The following is a 14,385-nucleotide window of genomic DNA, read 5'->3' as shown; positions in this document are numbered from 1 at the left end:
AATACCAAAAAAGCTCTATTTTTGGGGTTCTCCCCCCCAAGTCGTGCTGATTTTTCACATCTTCACTCCTCCCTCCCAAAAAAAAAGAGGGATTGGGGAAGTTAATTCCCGGCTGAAAGGAGCCCCAGAGCTCTGCTTCCACTTAACCACGCGGTTCCCCAAACTGGGGAGTTTGCCTGCGTAATTAACGCTCATCCACTAATGAAGCCAAGCTTAAGAGGAGAAAGTTGGTATTTTAACTAGAATAACCCACGCAGGTGGAATAAACATGGAATAAACAAACTGCCAGGGAACACAAGCCTTTTTTTTTTTTCCTCTCCACTGCCCAAAGGATTGACGTTTTCTCCTCCCCTCCTACAACAATGGCTTTTCTATATATATATATATATAGAGAGAGAGAAAAAAAAAGGGATTAAAATTAAAGCTTTCCCTACAAACCTTTTTAAACCAGATCTTCCCATTACCACACCTGCACCAGTATTGCTGCTTTAGTGGGAAACCACCACAGTGGCTTCGGTCACCTGTGTTGTCATAAGACACCTGAAAACCTTTTGGGTTTGTTGGTTGGTTTTTTTTGTTTGTTTGTTAGTTTTTTTAAGGCAAAAAAAAACCCAACCAAACAAAAAAAACCAAACATTCTCAAGTAGAAATAAAGTCTGCCCATCATCCCCTGGCGAAAGAGAGCGCTCCCATCTCATGGAGAGCAAACCATTTGCTCTTCATCCCCACATCCCATCCCTGGAGGGGTTCAAGGCCAGGTTGGAGGGGGCTTGGAGCAACCTGGGCTGGTGGGAGGTGTCCCTGCCCAGGGCAGGGGGGTTGGAACTTGATGATCTTTAAGGTCCCTTCCAACCCAAACCATTCTATGATTTAACAGAATCACAGATTTGTCAGGGTTGGAAGGGATCTTCTAGAGACCATCCAGTCCAACCCCCCTGCCAAAGCAGGGCTGCCCAGAGCACATCACTCAGGAGCATCCAGGTGGGGCTTGAACATCTCCAGATTTGGGACTCCACACCCTCCCTGGGCAGCCTCTGCCAGGGCTCTGCCACCCTCACCCCAAAGAAGTTCTGCCTCACATTGGAGTGGAACTTCCCATGGTCCAGCTTGTGCCCGTTGCCCCTCGTCCTGTCACTGGGAACCACTGAGAAGGTCTCCCCTCAGCCTTCTCTTCTCCAGGCTCAAGAGCCCCAGCTCTCTCAGCCTTTCCTCACCAGGGAGATGCTCCAATCCCTCCATCATCTCTGTTGCCCTACGCTGGACTCTCTCCAGCAGTTCCCAGTCTCTCTTGAACTGGGGAGCCCAGAACTGGATGCAGGATTCCAGTTGTGGCCTCCCCAGTGCAGAGCAGAGGGGGAGAATGACCTCCCTCCACCTGGCCACACTCTTCCCAACACAACCCAGAATCCCATTGGCTTCTTGGCCACAAGGAACACAGAGAGTTTACTCTCCACCAGGACCCCCAGATCCTTCTCCTCAGAAGTGCTTTCCAGCAGGTCCACCCCTAACCTATAGTGGTGCCTGGGGTTCTTCCTCCCCAGGTGCAGGACCTTGCACTTGACCTTGTTGAACCTCATGAGGTTCCTCTCTGCCCAGCTCTCCAGCCTGTCCAGGTCACACTGGATGGTGGCACAGCCCTCTGGAGCATCGGCCAGTCCTCCCAACTTGGTATCATCAGCAAACATGCCAAGGATACACTCTGTCCCCTCATCCAATAAATATTGATAAATATATTGAACAAAAATATTGACCCTTGGGGGATACCACTGACAACTTCCACAGACAACTTCCTAAAATGCAAAGACGGAAAACAAAATACAGCAAAAGAAGTTTAAAAATGGACAGGTCCCACCATCTCATCACACATCCATCCAACCTGCCGTTGGCTACTTACACGAGAAGAGGTTCCTCCTGCACAGGAGCTTCCTTCCGCCGAGCCCGGGGGGATCAGCAAATTGCTCCTGCTGGACTGTAAAAAGAACACAGCCTTCAAATGGCTCCCAGTCTAACAGCAACCAGGCCAGGACTCTGTCACAGCTTAAACAATATTAATTACACCCAGATGCCAACTTCGTTACACCTTCGAATGAGCTCTACGGACTTTTCTTAGGTGTTCGGCTTATTTTTTTTTAAAATAAGTTTGGTATGAACAGGCTTTATTCACGGTTTGACAATGTAGTTTCTCCTCTTCACAATCACATTCAGAGCGCTGAGTCGGCAGCACTTAACAAGTCTTTTAAATCTGCATTTTCTAGTTTTCACCTGGAGGTAAAAAGGAATACTTTAAAAAACAGCAAGAGCTGGCGCTGTTGCACCTGCATCAGAAACAAACAAAAAAAAAAAGACATTTTCTCTTATTTTGACCACGGGGACGGAATCCAGCAGAAATTAAGAGACAGAAACAATCTTGGAAATTAGCTAGTCCATCTCCCTGCCGATGGAAAATTAAGAACAAACACTCCACAGCTGCTCCAGCCACTCCCTTTAAAATCAGCTAAATGGCCCTTCTCAACCATTCTGGCTGGGGTCAGGGGTTGGTTTTGGCTCCTCTATTCCTGAACTAAGCCCACCCTCATTCCCTGGAAACAGGACATGAAGTCATAGCTCTGCAGAGGTCTCGGAGGACTTTGACATACTGTATCCATCACCTGGTTTTGGCTAACTACTTCTGCTTTTTTTTTTTTAAGCCATGAAGTTAATTCCCAACTAATCCTTTTTCCTTGCCTGAGCACAGTCAGTCTGTTCCAACACCATCTTTGGGTTTTTTCCCCACACACACTGCTCAGAAGGGATGACAGGATGAAGCTTTGGAGTATCTTTTTTTTTTTTTTCTTTCCAGCAAGGTTGACAACACCTCGCTTTAGCTCTTTGGAAGCCAAGAGCAGATACATCAAAGCCAGGACAGGAAGGTGGGGAAAAAGACAAAATGCCCTCAGGAAGCTGGCAGTGGGGAATCTCTCTGCCACCCCTTGGCACAGGTCTCCCTTCTACACCAGGAATAATCCTTTCCCTCCAGAAAGCAAGGCTCCCCTTATGGGACAGCAGAAGAAATCTCAACAGAAGATTTGCTACTGCGAAGCCATGGAAAGAATTCGAGTCCAGATTGGTTTATAACAGGACTGAACTGATTTGCCTGGGGGCCAACTCATGAGGAGTCAAACAGAATGGGAGCTTGTTTTAGATAACTTCTTGTCACTGGCAAGTACCAAGCAGCAGAGATGCGGCAGGGTGCGTGTATTCTCCATCATCAGGGCAGGGAGGCGAGACAGAAGGACGGCATCACCTTCCTCAGCAGCAGTCACAGAACTAGAAAGGTTCACAGTACTCTGTCCCCACCCTCAGACAGGGCCAGTGGGGATGTCAAGTCCTAGAGGGCAGGGAGGCGAGACAGAAGGACGGCATCACCTTCCTCAGCAGCAGTCACAGAACTAGAAAGGTTCACAGTACTCTGTCCCCACCCTTGGACAGGGCCAGCGGGGATGTAAAGTCCTAAAGCAGCCCTGCATCCCCACTGCAGAACCACACCGAGTGAATTCCTCTGGGCAGCAGCCGTTCCCTCTCACAAGGTTAAAAATTGTCTTCCCAAGATCAACCTGGCCCCTATGTCATGCAGACACCGTGCACAATCTTTCAAAGAAGTCCGCTCTCTTGTGCTCCAGTGCCTGTAGAAAGCCTTGGATTCTCTCTTCCCTCATGGCAGTGCATTTCTGCAACAGCGTCCGTCGGCGCCAAGAGTCTCCGTGGGACGTGAACCCCTCCTGCTGCAGCTTCTTTGTCACGTAAGCCTGATCCCTTTCCATCTGCTGTCGCCTCCTTTCCTCCATGTAGGAGTCTCTGGCCTTCTAGAGTGAAAAGCAGCAGAATGTTAGCACTTTACCAGGCCTTTCAGCTCATCTGTGGTACAGACTCAAGGCAGCACAGGTTGGGGATGAGATGGCCTCTGCCTGGCCATCAGTCTGTAGATTAAATGAAGGGTGGCTCTGTGTGCACCTCCTCCACTTTGAGGCAGCCTGCTAGATGGGTTATTAAAAAAAAGATAAAAATACAGGGATATCCTTCTGGACTTTCTCCCCAAGCCATAAGTTTGCTCACAGCATTAACTCCTAGTTAAAATAGATAAAGGTCATGACAGATTGTGGAAAAACCCTCAGATATCGGAATTGGAGAGGAATAGCCTACAAGAGGACTTTCAAACCACAAACTATCCTCGCCCGTGTCATCACAGAATCTTTGATCCTACTCACGTGGCAGCTGAAAGGTTTTAGGGGGTTCACAACAATGATTTATGGGGCAATTCTTTGAGCTGATGAGCAGGTATTGAGTTAATCAGCTTCAGTAAGAAAAGCAGAAGTGGGCTCAGCATTCCCAAATGCCTGTGATCTCAATGCACTGGCTTGAGACACAGCAGGAGGGGCAGGAAAAAGGTAAAGGCAGTAGCTATCCCTGCCTACTTTTCCAATATTTGAAATATTTGTGCAGAACATCACTTTTGGGTTTCTTCTCCTCGCACATATCCTAGCCTGCAGCCTCCAACAGCAAGCACACATCTTCAGGCAGGAATAGGAAGCTTTTCTTTTTAAAAAAAAGGAGTAAAACTGGTCACTGTGACATAACCTGACACACACTGAGAGAGCGCTGGCATTTCAAACGAGCAAGAAGAAATAATTATTCTAATGAGTGCCTGACTCACTCTTCACCACACTTTCCCTGCACCCAAGTCAGTAGTCTATGTTCTGGCACTGTAAATTAGCTTTTGTTGTGCTGGGAATGAGAGTAGACACATCCCTAGCTACAGCAAGCCCACTGAATTGGTAACACTCCGCTGCTGTAGCTCTGCTTATTTGAAATGCAAAGATCATCAGCCTGCTCAGGGTAAGACTTCCACCCTTGGACAAAGTGAAATTCTGTCTATTCATCAGAAAAGAGCCAGTGTGAGCACTTCCATAGGGCAGGCCTGCAAACCAACATCTGCATTCTCTCCCTAGATCTATACCCTGTACCAAAAAGCAGGTTATTGCTGATCCTGGGACTAAGTGATGAGCAACAACCAGCCAGTAGCCTCCCTTGAGCAGCAGGCTACCTGGAAAATGAAGATGGCTATTAAATGTCACGCTGTTTGAGTTGATGGAAGGAGGATATCTTTTGTCAAATGCCTCCAAATCAAGATATTTTTTTTTCTGTACCTTGTCAAACCTTCCATCCAGCTGCCTATCCACACCATAACCACCTCCAGCATCCTGAGCACAGCAGCACTCTCCCAAGGCAGACACAGCTGGCTTTTCAGCAAGTCCACCCCTCAGCCCCACCATTCTCACTGCCAAGGATCCCTTCCAGCAAGGTGATTTGTTTCAAGAGCTCCAGATACTTTGGGCTTTCAAGATCACCTATTTCAAATGTGGGGAAAAAAGCTTCTTCATCTCAGCAGCTCCTCTGAGTGAGAAGTCCTCCCTTCTGCACAACCAGGCTGCACCCTTAAAACAAGGGCAGCCTCACACGCTGCAGACAAAGCGGGTTTCACAGCAAGAAAACTAACCAAGGAACAAATCTGGCTGATAAGAAACGTTAATAATAGCATAGCATGAACACACATCGGGCCACAAACAAGAGCTAAGACAGACAAGACTAGCTAGGAACAGAAGAAGCATTTGTTACCCATCAGAAATTAGCACTAGGAGCAAAGTCAGAACAGTGAGCTCACTGTTCAAGACCGAGGCAAAGCTGATGTCAATGACAAACACTACTGCCTTTTTTGCTTTCCTCTTCAAGCAGAAGGTGAATTGCCATTAGTTGTATTAATACAATGAAATACAATTAGGAAAAGGGAAGACTTGGGGCAGATATAGGAATAAAAGAGGTTAAGGACTTGAAGAACTTGGATGTTTCCAGACTGAATGGACCTGATTAAAGTCACCCAGAAGCACGACCATCTATGTTTTGACAACCCTCAGAGGTGAGCAAGGTCCCTGAAGGTAGAAAAAGGTGGTATCATGCCTGGCTTTAAAAACAGAGGACACATAATTAAGGGACACACTCAGCATTGGATATGGTGGAGGTAAGTCACCCCACTGAGTTCCTCCTCCTGCAGTCACTGCTGTCTCTGTGCCACAAGCTGCTCCCCCCTAGATTTCCCCACCAAAAGCTCCAGCTCCCAAACTTGTTTTGCTTAAAAATAGCCAAATTACTAAGTCACAACTAAATTGGCCACACTTATCTGAAGCAGGTCAGGGAGAGCTCATAGCAACAGATCTAAGAGGGGAGGAACAACGACAACCAGCAATAGGAACAATCTCTTCAGTAGGCACAGCTGGACCCACAAGAGGACACTTGTCCAGTGTCTCACAGCCCAGGCAGCCTCGCTTCAGCTCCCAGAAAGGAAATTTTCAACCCACTTGTTACAACCCTAAAAACAATAACTGAGTTAGAGGAAAAGCATGCAAATTCTCCCTGCTCATTCCAGAGTGAACTCAGCAGTCCTTACTTAAGCCACTGATGAAGTGGTTTGAGTTAAACTGGTTGGTTTTGTCCTGTAGTAAATAAAGAGTCCTTACCTGTTCTGTCCTGCCAGCTGAGAAGTGGGGACAGATACTTCCAGCTGGTAGAACAAGCAAAGAGTAACAGAGACAGTGGTGGCTTCAGATATTTTAGCTATTCCTGACAGCAGATAAGGCTGGCCCCATGCTAAGATGTAACAAGCCACACGGGTAGAAGAGAAGCAGCATTAGCTGCTAATGAAACAAGATCTTAACTAACCACACTAAATGAACAATTCCTTTGTTCCCACTTTGCACATTGCTGGGCAGGGCTTTCCATCTCCCAAAGGCTCCCTTACCTGTAAAGCATTGTAGTTCATCTGGAACCGCAGGATGGCCTCACACAGGTTCCAAAAGGAATATTCTGGCCACAAGACTGACTGAAACACCAGGCAGGAATGGGATGTCTGCAGAAAGCAAGATCACCAACAATTCAATCATCTAGCAAGGGAAAAAAGTCAGCAAGATGCAGGTGTGCTGGTCAAACAACGCCAGTTTCCCCCACAAAGATTTTATCTAGGCTGCGTTATCAGATTCTACTTAAAATGAAGTAAATGCCAGCCAGGAGAGTTTGAAATTGCACAACACAGAGTCCTTCTAATTAGTTTTTAACACTGGGACACCAGTCATCCACTTCTGCAAAAATACCAGGAGAATTCTTTCTAATGCTATGTTGGTCTTCACAGAGGTATTTTTAATAGCTTCAGCATCACGGACATATAATAAAACTAAAATAGCAACAGTGGACTATCAAAGGCTGAGTTAAGGGAATAACAGATGAACTGAGGATCAGGACATGACATTTAAGCCATTCACCAAATGGCATCTCGTGATATTCTCTGCTGCCCACTCGTGGCATTTAAAGTGTGCAATGAATCTAAGAGTTGCAATGCACTGAAGGTATCCTAGAGCTGAAAGATGCAAGATTTCAAGTTAAAAACCTATTTTTGCCATCAAAGTTTCAGGTAAACGTGTTCTATGACCATTACTACAAAATCTAACACTTAAAAGGACTCTGCATGACTCAAAGTTGTAACGATATAGACAATATTAGTGTTGGTTCTATACAAAAAACACTGTAAGGACATTTTCTTTGACGCCAGAGAATCATCCTGAAGAGCACAACCTCCTCCTACTTTGGGGCTGCCAGGATCACACACGGTTGGAAGTGAAAACAAATTTGCACTAACACTCTGGTGTGTGAGCTGGCAGAGTGGGAGCACAAGCACACCTTCTCCTCTGCTGCTTCTGCTGTAATCCATGGCACAGGAGAGGGGCATCACTCCCTGAGAGACTCCCCAGAGCACTGACCTCCTCAGCAACGCTTCACCAGTTACAAACCCAGCCTCCGAGGCACCTCTGCCAGGACCAGCACCAAAAGGAGCAAGCAAAATGTTAGCTTGCAGCATTGACACGTTATAGGTGTGCCCAAAAATGCAGGAAGGAGAGGGAGATGCCTTGGTAGGCAACCACAACTCAGGCCAGAACTTCTGTGAACTCGCCAGTTAAATAAGGTGGAACAGGAACGTTTGATGTGGTTGCTTAAAGGCAATTGGGTTTTGGCTCCAAATTGTAAGACAAAACGTTAGCTTTAGGTAAAGCAGCTTGACTCAAACATTCTCCTGCAAAGTTTGGCTTACAAACAAGTCAATATTGCCCAGCACAGCAGAAACAAGTGGAAGCAGTGTTTGGATACTGTAACAGCAAATAAATGAACTTTATATGTTTTAAGAACTTATTATGTTTTAGCTTAGCAGCCTAGTCATGCTGATTTGACTTTGCCATCCCTAGAACCTGTCTTGCAGGGTCTTGTTTCACTATGAAAGTCAAATACACTTCTCAAACTGTGACAAGCCAGGCACGTATGTTACACATACATTATCGGGTTACACCTCCAATACCTGCAGCTGACACTGACAAACACCTCTCCCAGGAATCTAGAAATCCTTCCTGGGATTTCCTCATCCCAGGAAACATATTGCCAGGTTAAATTAATCAAAGCCAGGAAGTTACCAATCAAATGAGGAAGTACCTCAATGTGGGAAAGGAGCAAAAGGATGAGCAATTCATGATTTCCTTGGCTGCTGTCAGCTACACTTATTTGTGATTTCTTATGAAGTGTTGTCAGGAGGATACAATTTCAGCGCTGCAAGGTATTTCAAGAAATCACAGAACTGCAAGAAATAGATTTCTCAGAGATGCCCCAGCACTCAGACCAGCCAATGAGTTACCCAACCCCTGGCAGAAAGGGTTTAAGAGCCTTCAGGTGAGCTCACGCCTGGAGTTAGTAGAACACTCTCTGATACAAAAAATGGAATATTTCAAGGAGAAAACAACGACTTTACCTGCCAGAGCAAGAAATCACTCAAGCGAACCTCTCCCGAAGTTCGAATCAGGAGGTCTGGGTCAGGAGAGTTGTTGGTGTACAGACACTTATCGAGCAACGATTCAGACACATCACTAAGAAAGACAAATGCATCTTAGTAAGATCCCTTTCCTGACCCGCTGAAGGTGGCACGACTAAATCAGAATTACTGAGGGGTTTTTTTATAAACACAGGACTGCAGATTAAAACTGGGCGGTGGAGCTGCACCACAGCCAGTCATCAACTTGCTTCTGATGGACACTGCTGTTTGCTCCACAGGCTATTTCCAATGCTCTTTCATCCCCCAAAGCATCCCCCCCCCGTGCTCTTTGAAACGTCACACAGAGGTGGAACCAGACTGTGAGGACTTCCATCTGGAGGAGAGAACAGAGTGCTAACTACTCCATCTCCTCCAGGGTGGAGGAACGGTTCAGTCCTCGTGATTCATCTGTTGTTTGACCTCATAGCTAAGACTGCCAGCCAAGCAGCCGATTGTTGTGGCATAAAATCTGCCTTCACATTGAAACTAACTTAAGACACAGCCCGAATTTCTCTTCTCTCTTGGTTGTGTATCTATCACCATGGTAACCAAAATAATAAAAACCAAACATTGCATAGTAACTTTAAGTCATTTGTTCCAGTCATACTGGTTTAATGAGATCTATTTAAAAGCCATTTGGCTTCTGAGAGGTTATTAATAAAGCGTAGGAGGTAGGACAGGCAATCTTCCTCTATGAAGCCTCACACCAAAAGACAAGAGTTACCTGGGTTCGAGCAGTCCTTGTTCCACCCCCCATGCCATCTCCCTGACAGCATTGCTGATTTCATGTCTCGAGGTGTAGGCAAAGCAGACGTTTAAAAAGCATCTGAAAAGAGGAGAAAGATGTGAAAAACTAACCTAAAGAAGGTAAGTAGATGACAGAGTGAAGAATATTTACAACAGTTGCGTGTGCTTGTAGGATAAAGAGGAAAAAAAAGGTGTAGCACATCTGCCAAATCTCAGCCTTCAGGTAAAAGAGGAAGGTGTGAGGTATCAGCTACTTTAAACTGGGCATTACTTACTTGTTGTAGTTCCTAGTTGCCAGCACAGCTTGGGCAATCAGCTCCTGAATATCCAAGGGCAGAAGTGGCAGGTCCCCGAGGACACGGATACAAACCCCGTGCTTCTTCAAGTTCTCCCTACACCCAACAAGAGAGAGGACTACAGAAAACAGAACAGTCTCTACTGCACGAGTGCCATGTCTGCCTTGCCTTATGCTTTCATTTGCTGATGTTATGCATGTAGCAGACATAGCTGTATCAAACCCAAGAATTAAAAAAAGGCAAAATGACCAAATGTTTTTCAGGTGTTGAAAGGTGGCTTAGACTTGATCCTCCCAAATCATCCCATAAGGGGAAACTGGTCATTCCACATACAAGTTCCTAAGTTGCAGACAAAACCAAAGGACTATAAAGTGATCACAGGTTACAAATTCCTACATGAAATTATGAAAATCCCTATGGATAATTTAGAATACAACCATAGACTCTGGGAAGCTCTAACTAATCAAAAATTAAGATTACTAATGACCACCCACAGAGTAGCACAATAACTTTCTAGTGTAAGGGAAGATTAATGTATTGATGAGGGTGAGATGAGAACAGTGGAGTGAACACGTAAGGGAAGATTAATGTATTGATGAGGGTGGGATGAGAGTGGTGGAACATCAGATGAGACAGGAAACCATCCATTGCCTGCTATAGCTTTATTCTGAGCAGACAGGACATCCCATGGGATCTTTTAGGCTCCTGCTGCTGTCTGTCTGGTGCTACAAACTCCCCGATGAAGGGCCACATTGGGTAGAAACCAGGGAAATGGCCTCTTTGACCCTGATCTTCCCAACTTCTACTAGCATACACACGTTGACCCTGATCTTCCCAACTTCTACTAGCACACACACACACTATCCTCTCCCTCCTATTGTTCTCCTAATGTGGAGAACAGCTTCCTTCATTTAATCCATTTTTCACATCCCTGTAAACACATCTTAATCGTGTTCTGCTTTACTTTCACCCCATGGGATACAGACACGAGAGGGTTCTTACTGTTCTTCCAGTAGGCGGCTAAATTTCTGTCTTGCCAGATCCATTAGTCCATCCACCTCCTCCTTGGAGCGTTTGAAGTTCTCAATACTAAAGGCATAAACAGTCACTTCCCGAATGCCCAGATTTAAGCACCACCGAAGGGTCTGCAAGAAGACAAAATATAATGGAACACAGAAGTCAGATAAGCAGACTCAGAAAATCAGACAGGTCAGCAAGAACCAGCTTCTCCACTGCTAAAACTGTCCTGTCATTTCCCATTATGCCAAGACTGGATCAAGAGAAACAATCAGGAAGAGCCGACAATGAAACCCACCCGATGAGAATCACAGATTCATCTTAAAGGACAGAAGGAAAATATCACTCTCTAAGGATGTGAATCCACAACAGATGGGACTAATCCACCCAGGGAAAGCACTTCTTGTAGATAACATTCTAAGTTATACAATATGGTAGCTTTCCAAATCTTTTCAAAGAAACTCAACCTGCTTCACAGAATTAAAAGCTTTGAGATCTGCAAGGCAGGTATTTTAATTGAGTATAAAACAGAGGGGGAAAAAAAATAGCTGATTAGAATGACTCTGCAGGAAGAGAAAGATGGGAGCTGAAGTTGGGAACTGAAAACCCTGACGACTGACGTCAGCTGCAAGCACAGGCCTGATTCCAGTGAAGAAAAGGAACACAATACAGCAGTCAAGCAGAAAACACAGCTCAAACTTTCTACACACAACATGAAGGCAGCAAACATCCATCCTTCCCACCTGTGCCAGCTTATCAAAGCCTTGCGAATGCCCCTGCTGTCTCTCCACGTGGCACTTCTGGGCATAACGGCGATTGCCATCCATGATGAAGGCAACATGCTTGGGCATTGGACCTGCCTAGAGAAGAAGGAGAAACACAACAGACCAGAAAGCGAACAGCCAAGCTGCCACCTTGTATCACACAGAGTTTAGTCCCACTGCCCCTGGCAGCACCACCTCGTTGTAGAAGTGCAGTGCCTATATCCCAGCCTCAAGTCTGGAGCTGGAAGGAGTAAGATGCTAACTCCCTCTTTGCTAACCCCAATTTAGGCTACCTAAAAAGCACACCACTACTGACAGTTGCCTAAACAACTTTGCCCTCCCTGTTTCTATCACATGACAGAGAACTGTAGTACCCAGGAACGAGCAGCACTGCCAGAGCCACCCCCCTGCAGGCATGGAGGAGGACACATACAGTTTTATGCTGGGATAATTTTAAGTATTTATTATTTCCGAGGCCAAGGGCATTTTCACAGACACGATTAACTTAAGAGAAAACAAACAAAAAAAAAAGTCATGAGACTTTCCCCTACTTAAAATGGAGTATTCCTTTCCACTGACTTCACTAGGTCTGCACATATCTTTTAACAGGAAGCACAGCATCACCAGTCTCAAGACTCTGCTGAGCAAGGCCAGAATTTTCCTGGAACTGGTGAGTTATTATTCTCATCAAGAGAAACTCTGTTTCATTTCTTAAGACTCCTAATCCGACCATCTTGCTTCTCTCCCTCCTGCCCATGCCCTGCCTTCAGCAGCAAGGGCATAAAACATGGAAGTCTGGGAGTGTAAGCTCATTATTGGCAAGCACTGCCCACAGCCTCGCTCATTTGCAAGACTAAGCTTAAGTAATTTTCCATCCCCGGATGCTGTTTAGGGATGTACATCCAGTGCCAGAATTAATCTGCACCCTTGCTAGGAACACTATCTTCCTCGAGCAGAGCAGTCACAGAGACAGTTCCACCCTGACCCCTGATGAACCTGCCAATTCTTTACCCCAGCAACCAAATTCCTTCCTTACCTTAATGATGTTGGCACAAAATCTCTCTATGATGGTCAGCTCGCCTTCTCTGATCCACGACATGTCTTACCAACAGCTCCTTTTCTTTTCCAATGGAAAGATGAAAATAAAGGGGTTAGAGGTACAAAAGATTCCATTTGAGCCCAAAGCAACCCTACAAACCACCACCTTGGAAAAATAAGCATTAACTAGCTGCTTTGGGGCCTTTTTATCACCTGTACAAGTTCTTTGATAATTAGACAACAGAGGAGCTCAGAAATGAGCTCTAGAGTTTTCCAGCTGTGTGTCATGAGAGCGGATTCTGCATTAGCTGGTAGCAGGAAAAAAAACCAACAACCATTACTGTGTCTTCCAGCTGAACTAGTTGGTGAATGAGTACAGACCCACAATTTGGGCTACTGCCAGGCGAGTCAGGGGTTGGCAGCAGCACAAACTGACCTTCAACGCTTTTGTGCTGGAGTTGTGGGAAATCTTCAAATGAAGCAACCGTCTACATCACCAACTACCCTGCACTTTCCTTCACAAGTGAAGGACTTTAGCTTCTCGAGCTGTAAAAATACTGGGATTTTTACCACATTATCTACACATCAAATACTAAGATCTGGTTTGAGCTAACAAGATACAGGAGTTTGCTGAACTTCCACCTTCATCTTCAATTCTCTCGATTAAGAGCCCTGAGAGAGATGGGCAAAGCAGCTGTGAAAAGAGAGCTGTGGGGGCAACAGTCCAGATACAACCACCTGGTACCCATCTAGGGACCAAAGCAGATTCAAATTACATTTGATTGCATTAATTTTCTGTCTGGGCCTTCTCTGCCTTTTCCTTCAGGAAGGGACATCTAGCCACAGATGCAGCCACAAAACATTAAGGCAAGGAACTGCTGAACCTCAGGCTCTGCTACTAAAGCTCTTAATGCTCCTCTTGAACAGCTCAGGCTGAAAACACATCCTCTTCCAACAACACCCTTGGCTCTTAACAGCAATCATAGAATCATCTAGGCTGGAAGGGACCTTTCAGATCATTGAGCCCAACCATCAACCAAACACGGACAAAACCCACCACTAAACCCTGTCCCTCAGCACCACATCCATGTCTTTTAAATACCCTCAGTGATGACAACTCCACCACTTCCCTGGGCGCCCTGTTCCAATGCTTGACAGCCCATCCAACGCTTGATAATCAATCTTTTACATACTATTCCACAGAGTTATCTTAAAAACTAACCCTCACGAAGAAGCCCCTTCTCTTTAAGGCAGGGACAGAGCACCAGAAAGGCCGTGTCTGGGGTGGGTGCAGCCAAAAGAGACTTTACACCCCCACCCCGGCCACTCTCTCTGCAGCAGGCAGCTCTCCCCACCGGCAGCGAGCAGAGGAGTGGGGGAAGATAATACCGGGCCCACCCCCGCCCCTCACGGTGAGACAGGCCCGAGCAAAGCTCTCTGAGGACGGGGTGTCCCTCAGGCCTCCCCACCAGCGGGTCTCACCTCACGGGAGAGACCCGGTGGAATAAGACAACCCCCCGTCTCGTCTCACCGCACCCCGGAGGAGGCTACCCCGTTCCCCTGGCTGCGTGAGGTAAGCCAGCCAGCC

The 14,385-nt window shown here is 46.2% G+C and overlaps 2 protein-coding genes across 3 annotated transcripts in view; both read right to left on the bottom strand.

The window, feature by feature from the left end:
* HMGN2 (high mobility group nucleosomal binding domain 2) overlaps nt 1-2,645 on the bottom strand; it is a 6,924-nt gene extending 4,279 nt beyond the window's left edge. The window contains exon 1 of the mRNA XM_014948617.1: nt 2,637-2,645. Within this exon, the coding sequence (XP_014804103.1) occupies nt 2,637-2,645 (9 nt within the window). The remainder of the gene's footprint in view (nt 1-2,636) is intronic.
* Nucleotides 2,646-3,371: 726 nt separating this feature from the next.
* Nucleotides 3,372-14,385, bottom strand: part of DHDDS (dehydrodolichyl diphosphate synthase subunit) — a 13,820-nt gene continuing 2,806 nt past the window's right edge. Inside the window, exons 2-9 of one of the 2 annotated variants that reach the window (XM_014948713.1) lie at nt 12,796-12,879; nt 11,739-11,855; nt 10,981-11,123; nt 9,958-10,074; nt 9,660-9,761; nt 8,876-8,990; nt 6,830-6,937; nt 3,372-3,842 (exon numbers count right to left, since the gene is read on the bottom strand). In XM_014948713.1, the coding sequence (XP_014804199.1) occupies nt 3,606-3,842; nt 6,830-6,937; nt 8,876-8,990; nt 9,660-9,761; nt 9,958-10,074; nt 10,981-11,123; nt 11,739-11,855; nt 12,796-12,858 (1,002 nt within the window). In that variant the 5' untranslated portion in view covers nt 12,859-12,879 and the 3' untranslated portion in view covers nt 3,372-3,605. The remainder of the gene's footprint in view (nt 3,843-6,829; nt 6,938-8,875; nt 8,991-9,659; nt 9,762-9,957; nt 10,075-10,980; nt 11,124-11,738; nt 11,856-12,795; nt 12,880-14,385) is intronic. The other variant, XM_014948714.1, reaches the window with a different exon arrangement.

The sequence above is a fragment of the Calidris pugnax genome, unplaced genomic scaffold, assembly GCF_001431845.1.
Source record: "Calidris pugnax isolate Ruff unplaced genomic scaffold, ASM143184v1 scaffold162, whole genome shotgun sequence".
Lineage (NCBI taxonomy): Eukaryota > Metazoa > Chordata > Aves > Charadriiformes > Scolopacidae > Calidris > Calidris pugnax.
Note: the sequence above shows the minus strand (reverse complement) of the source record. Positions and strands in the feature narration are given on the sequence as shown.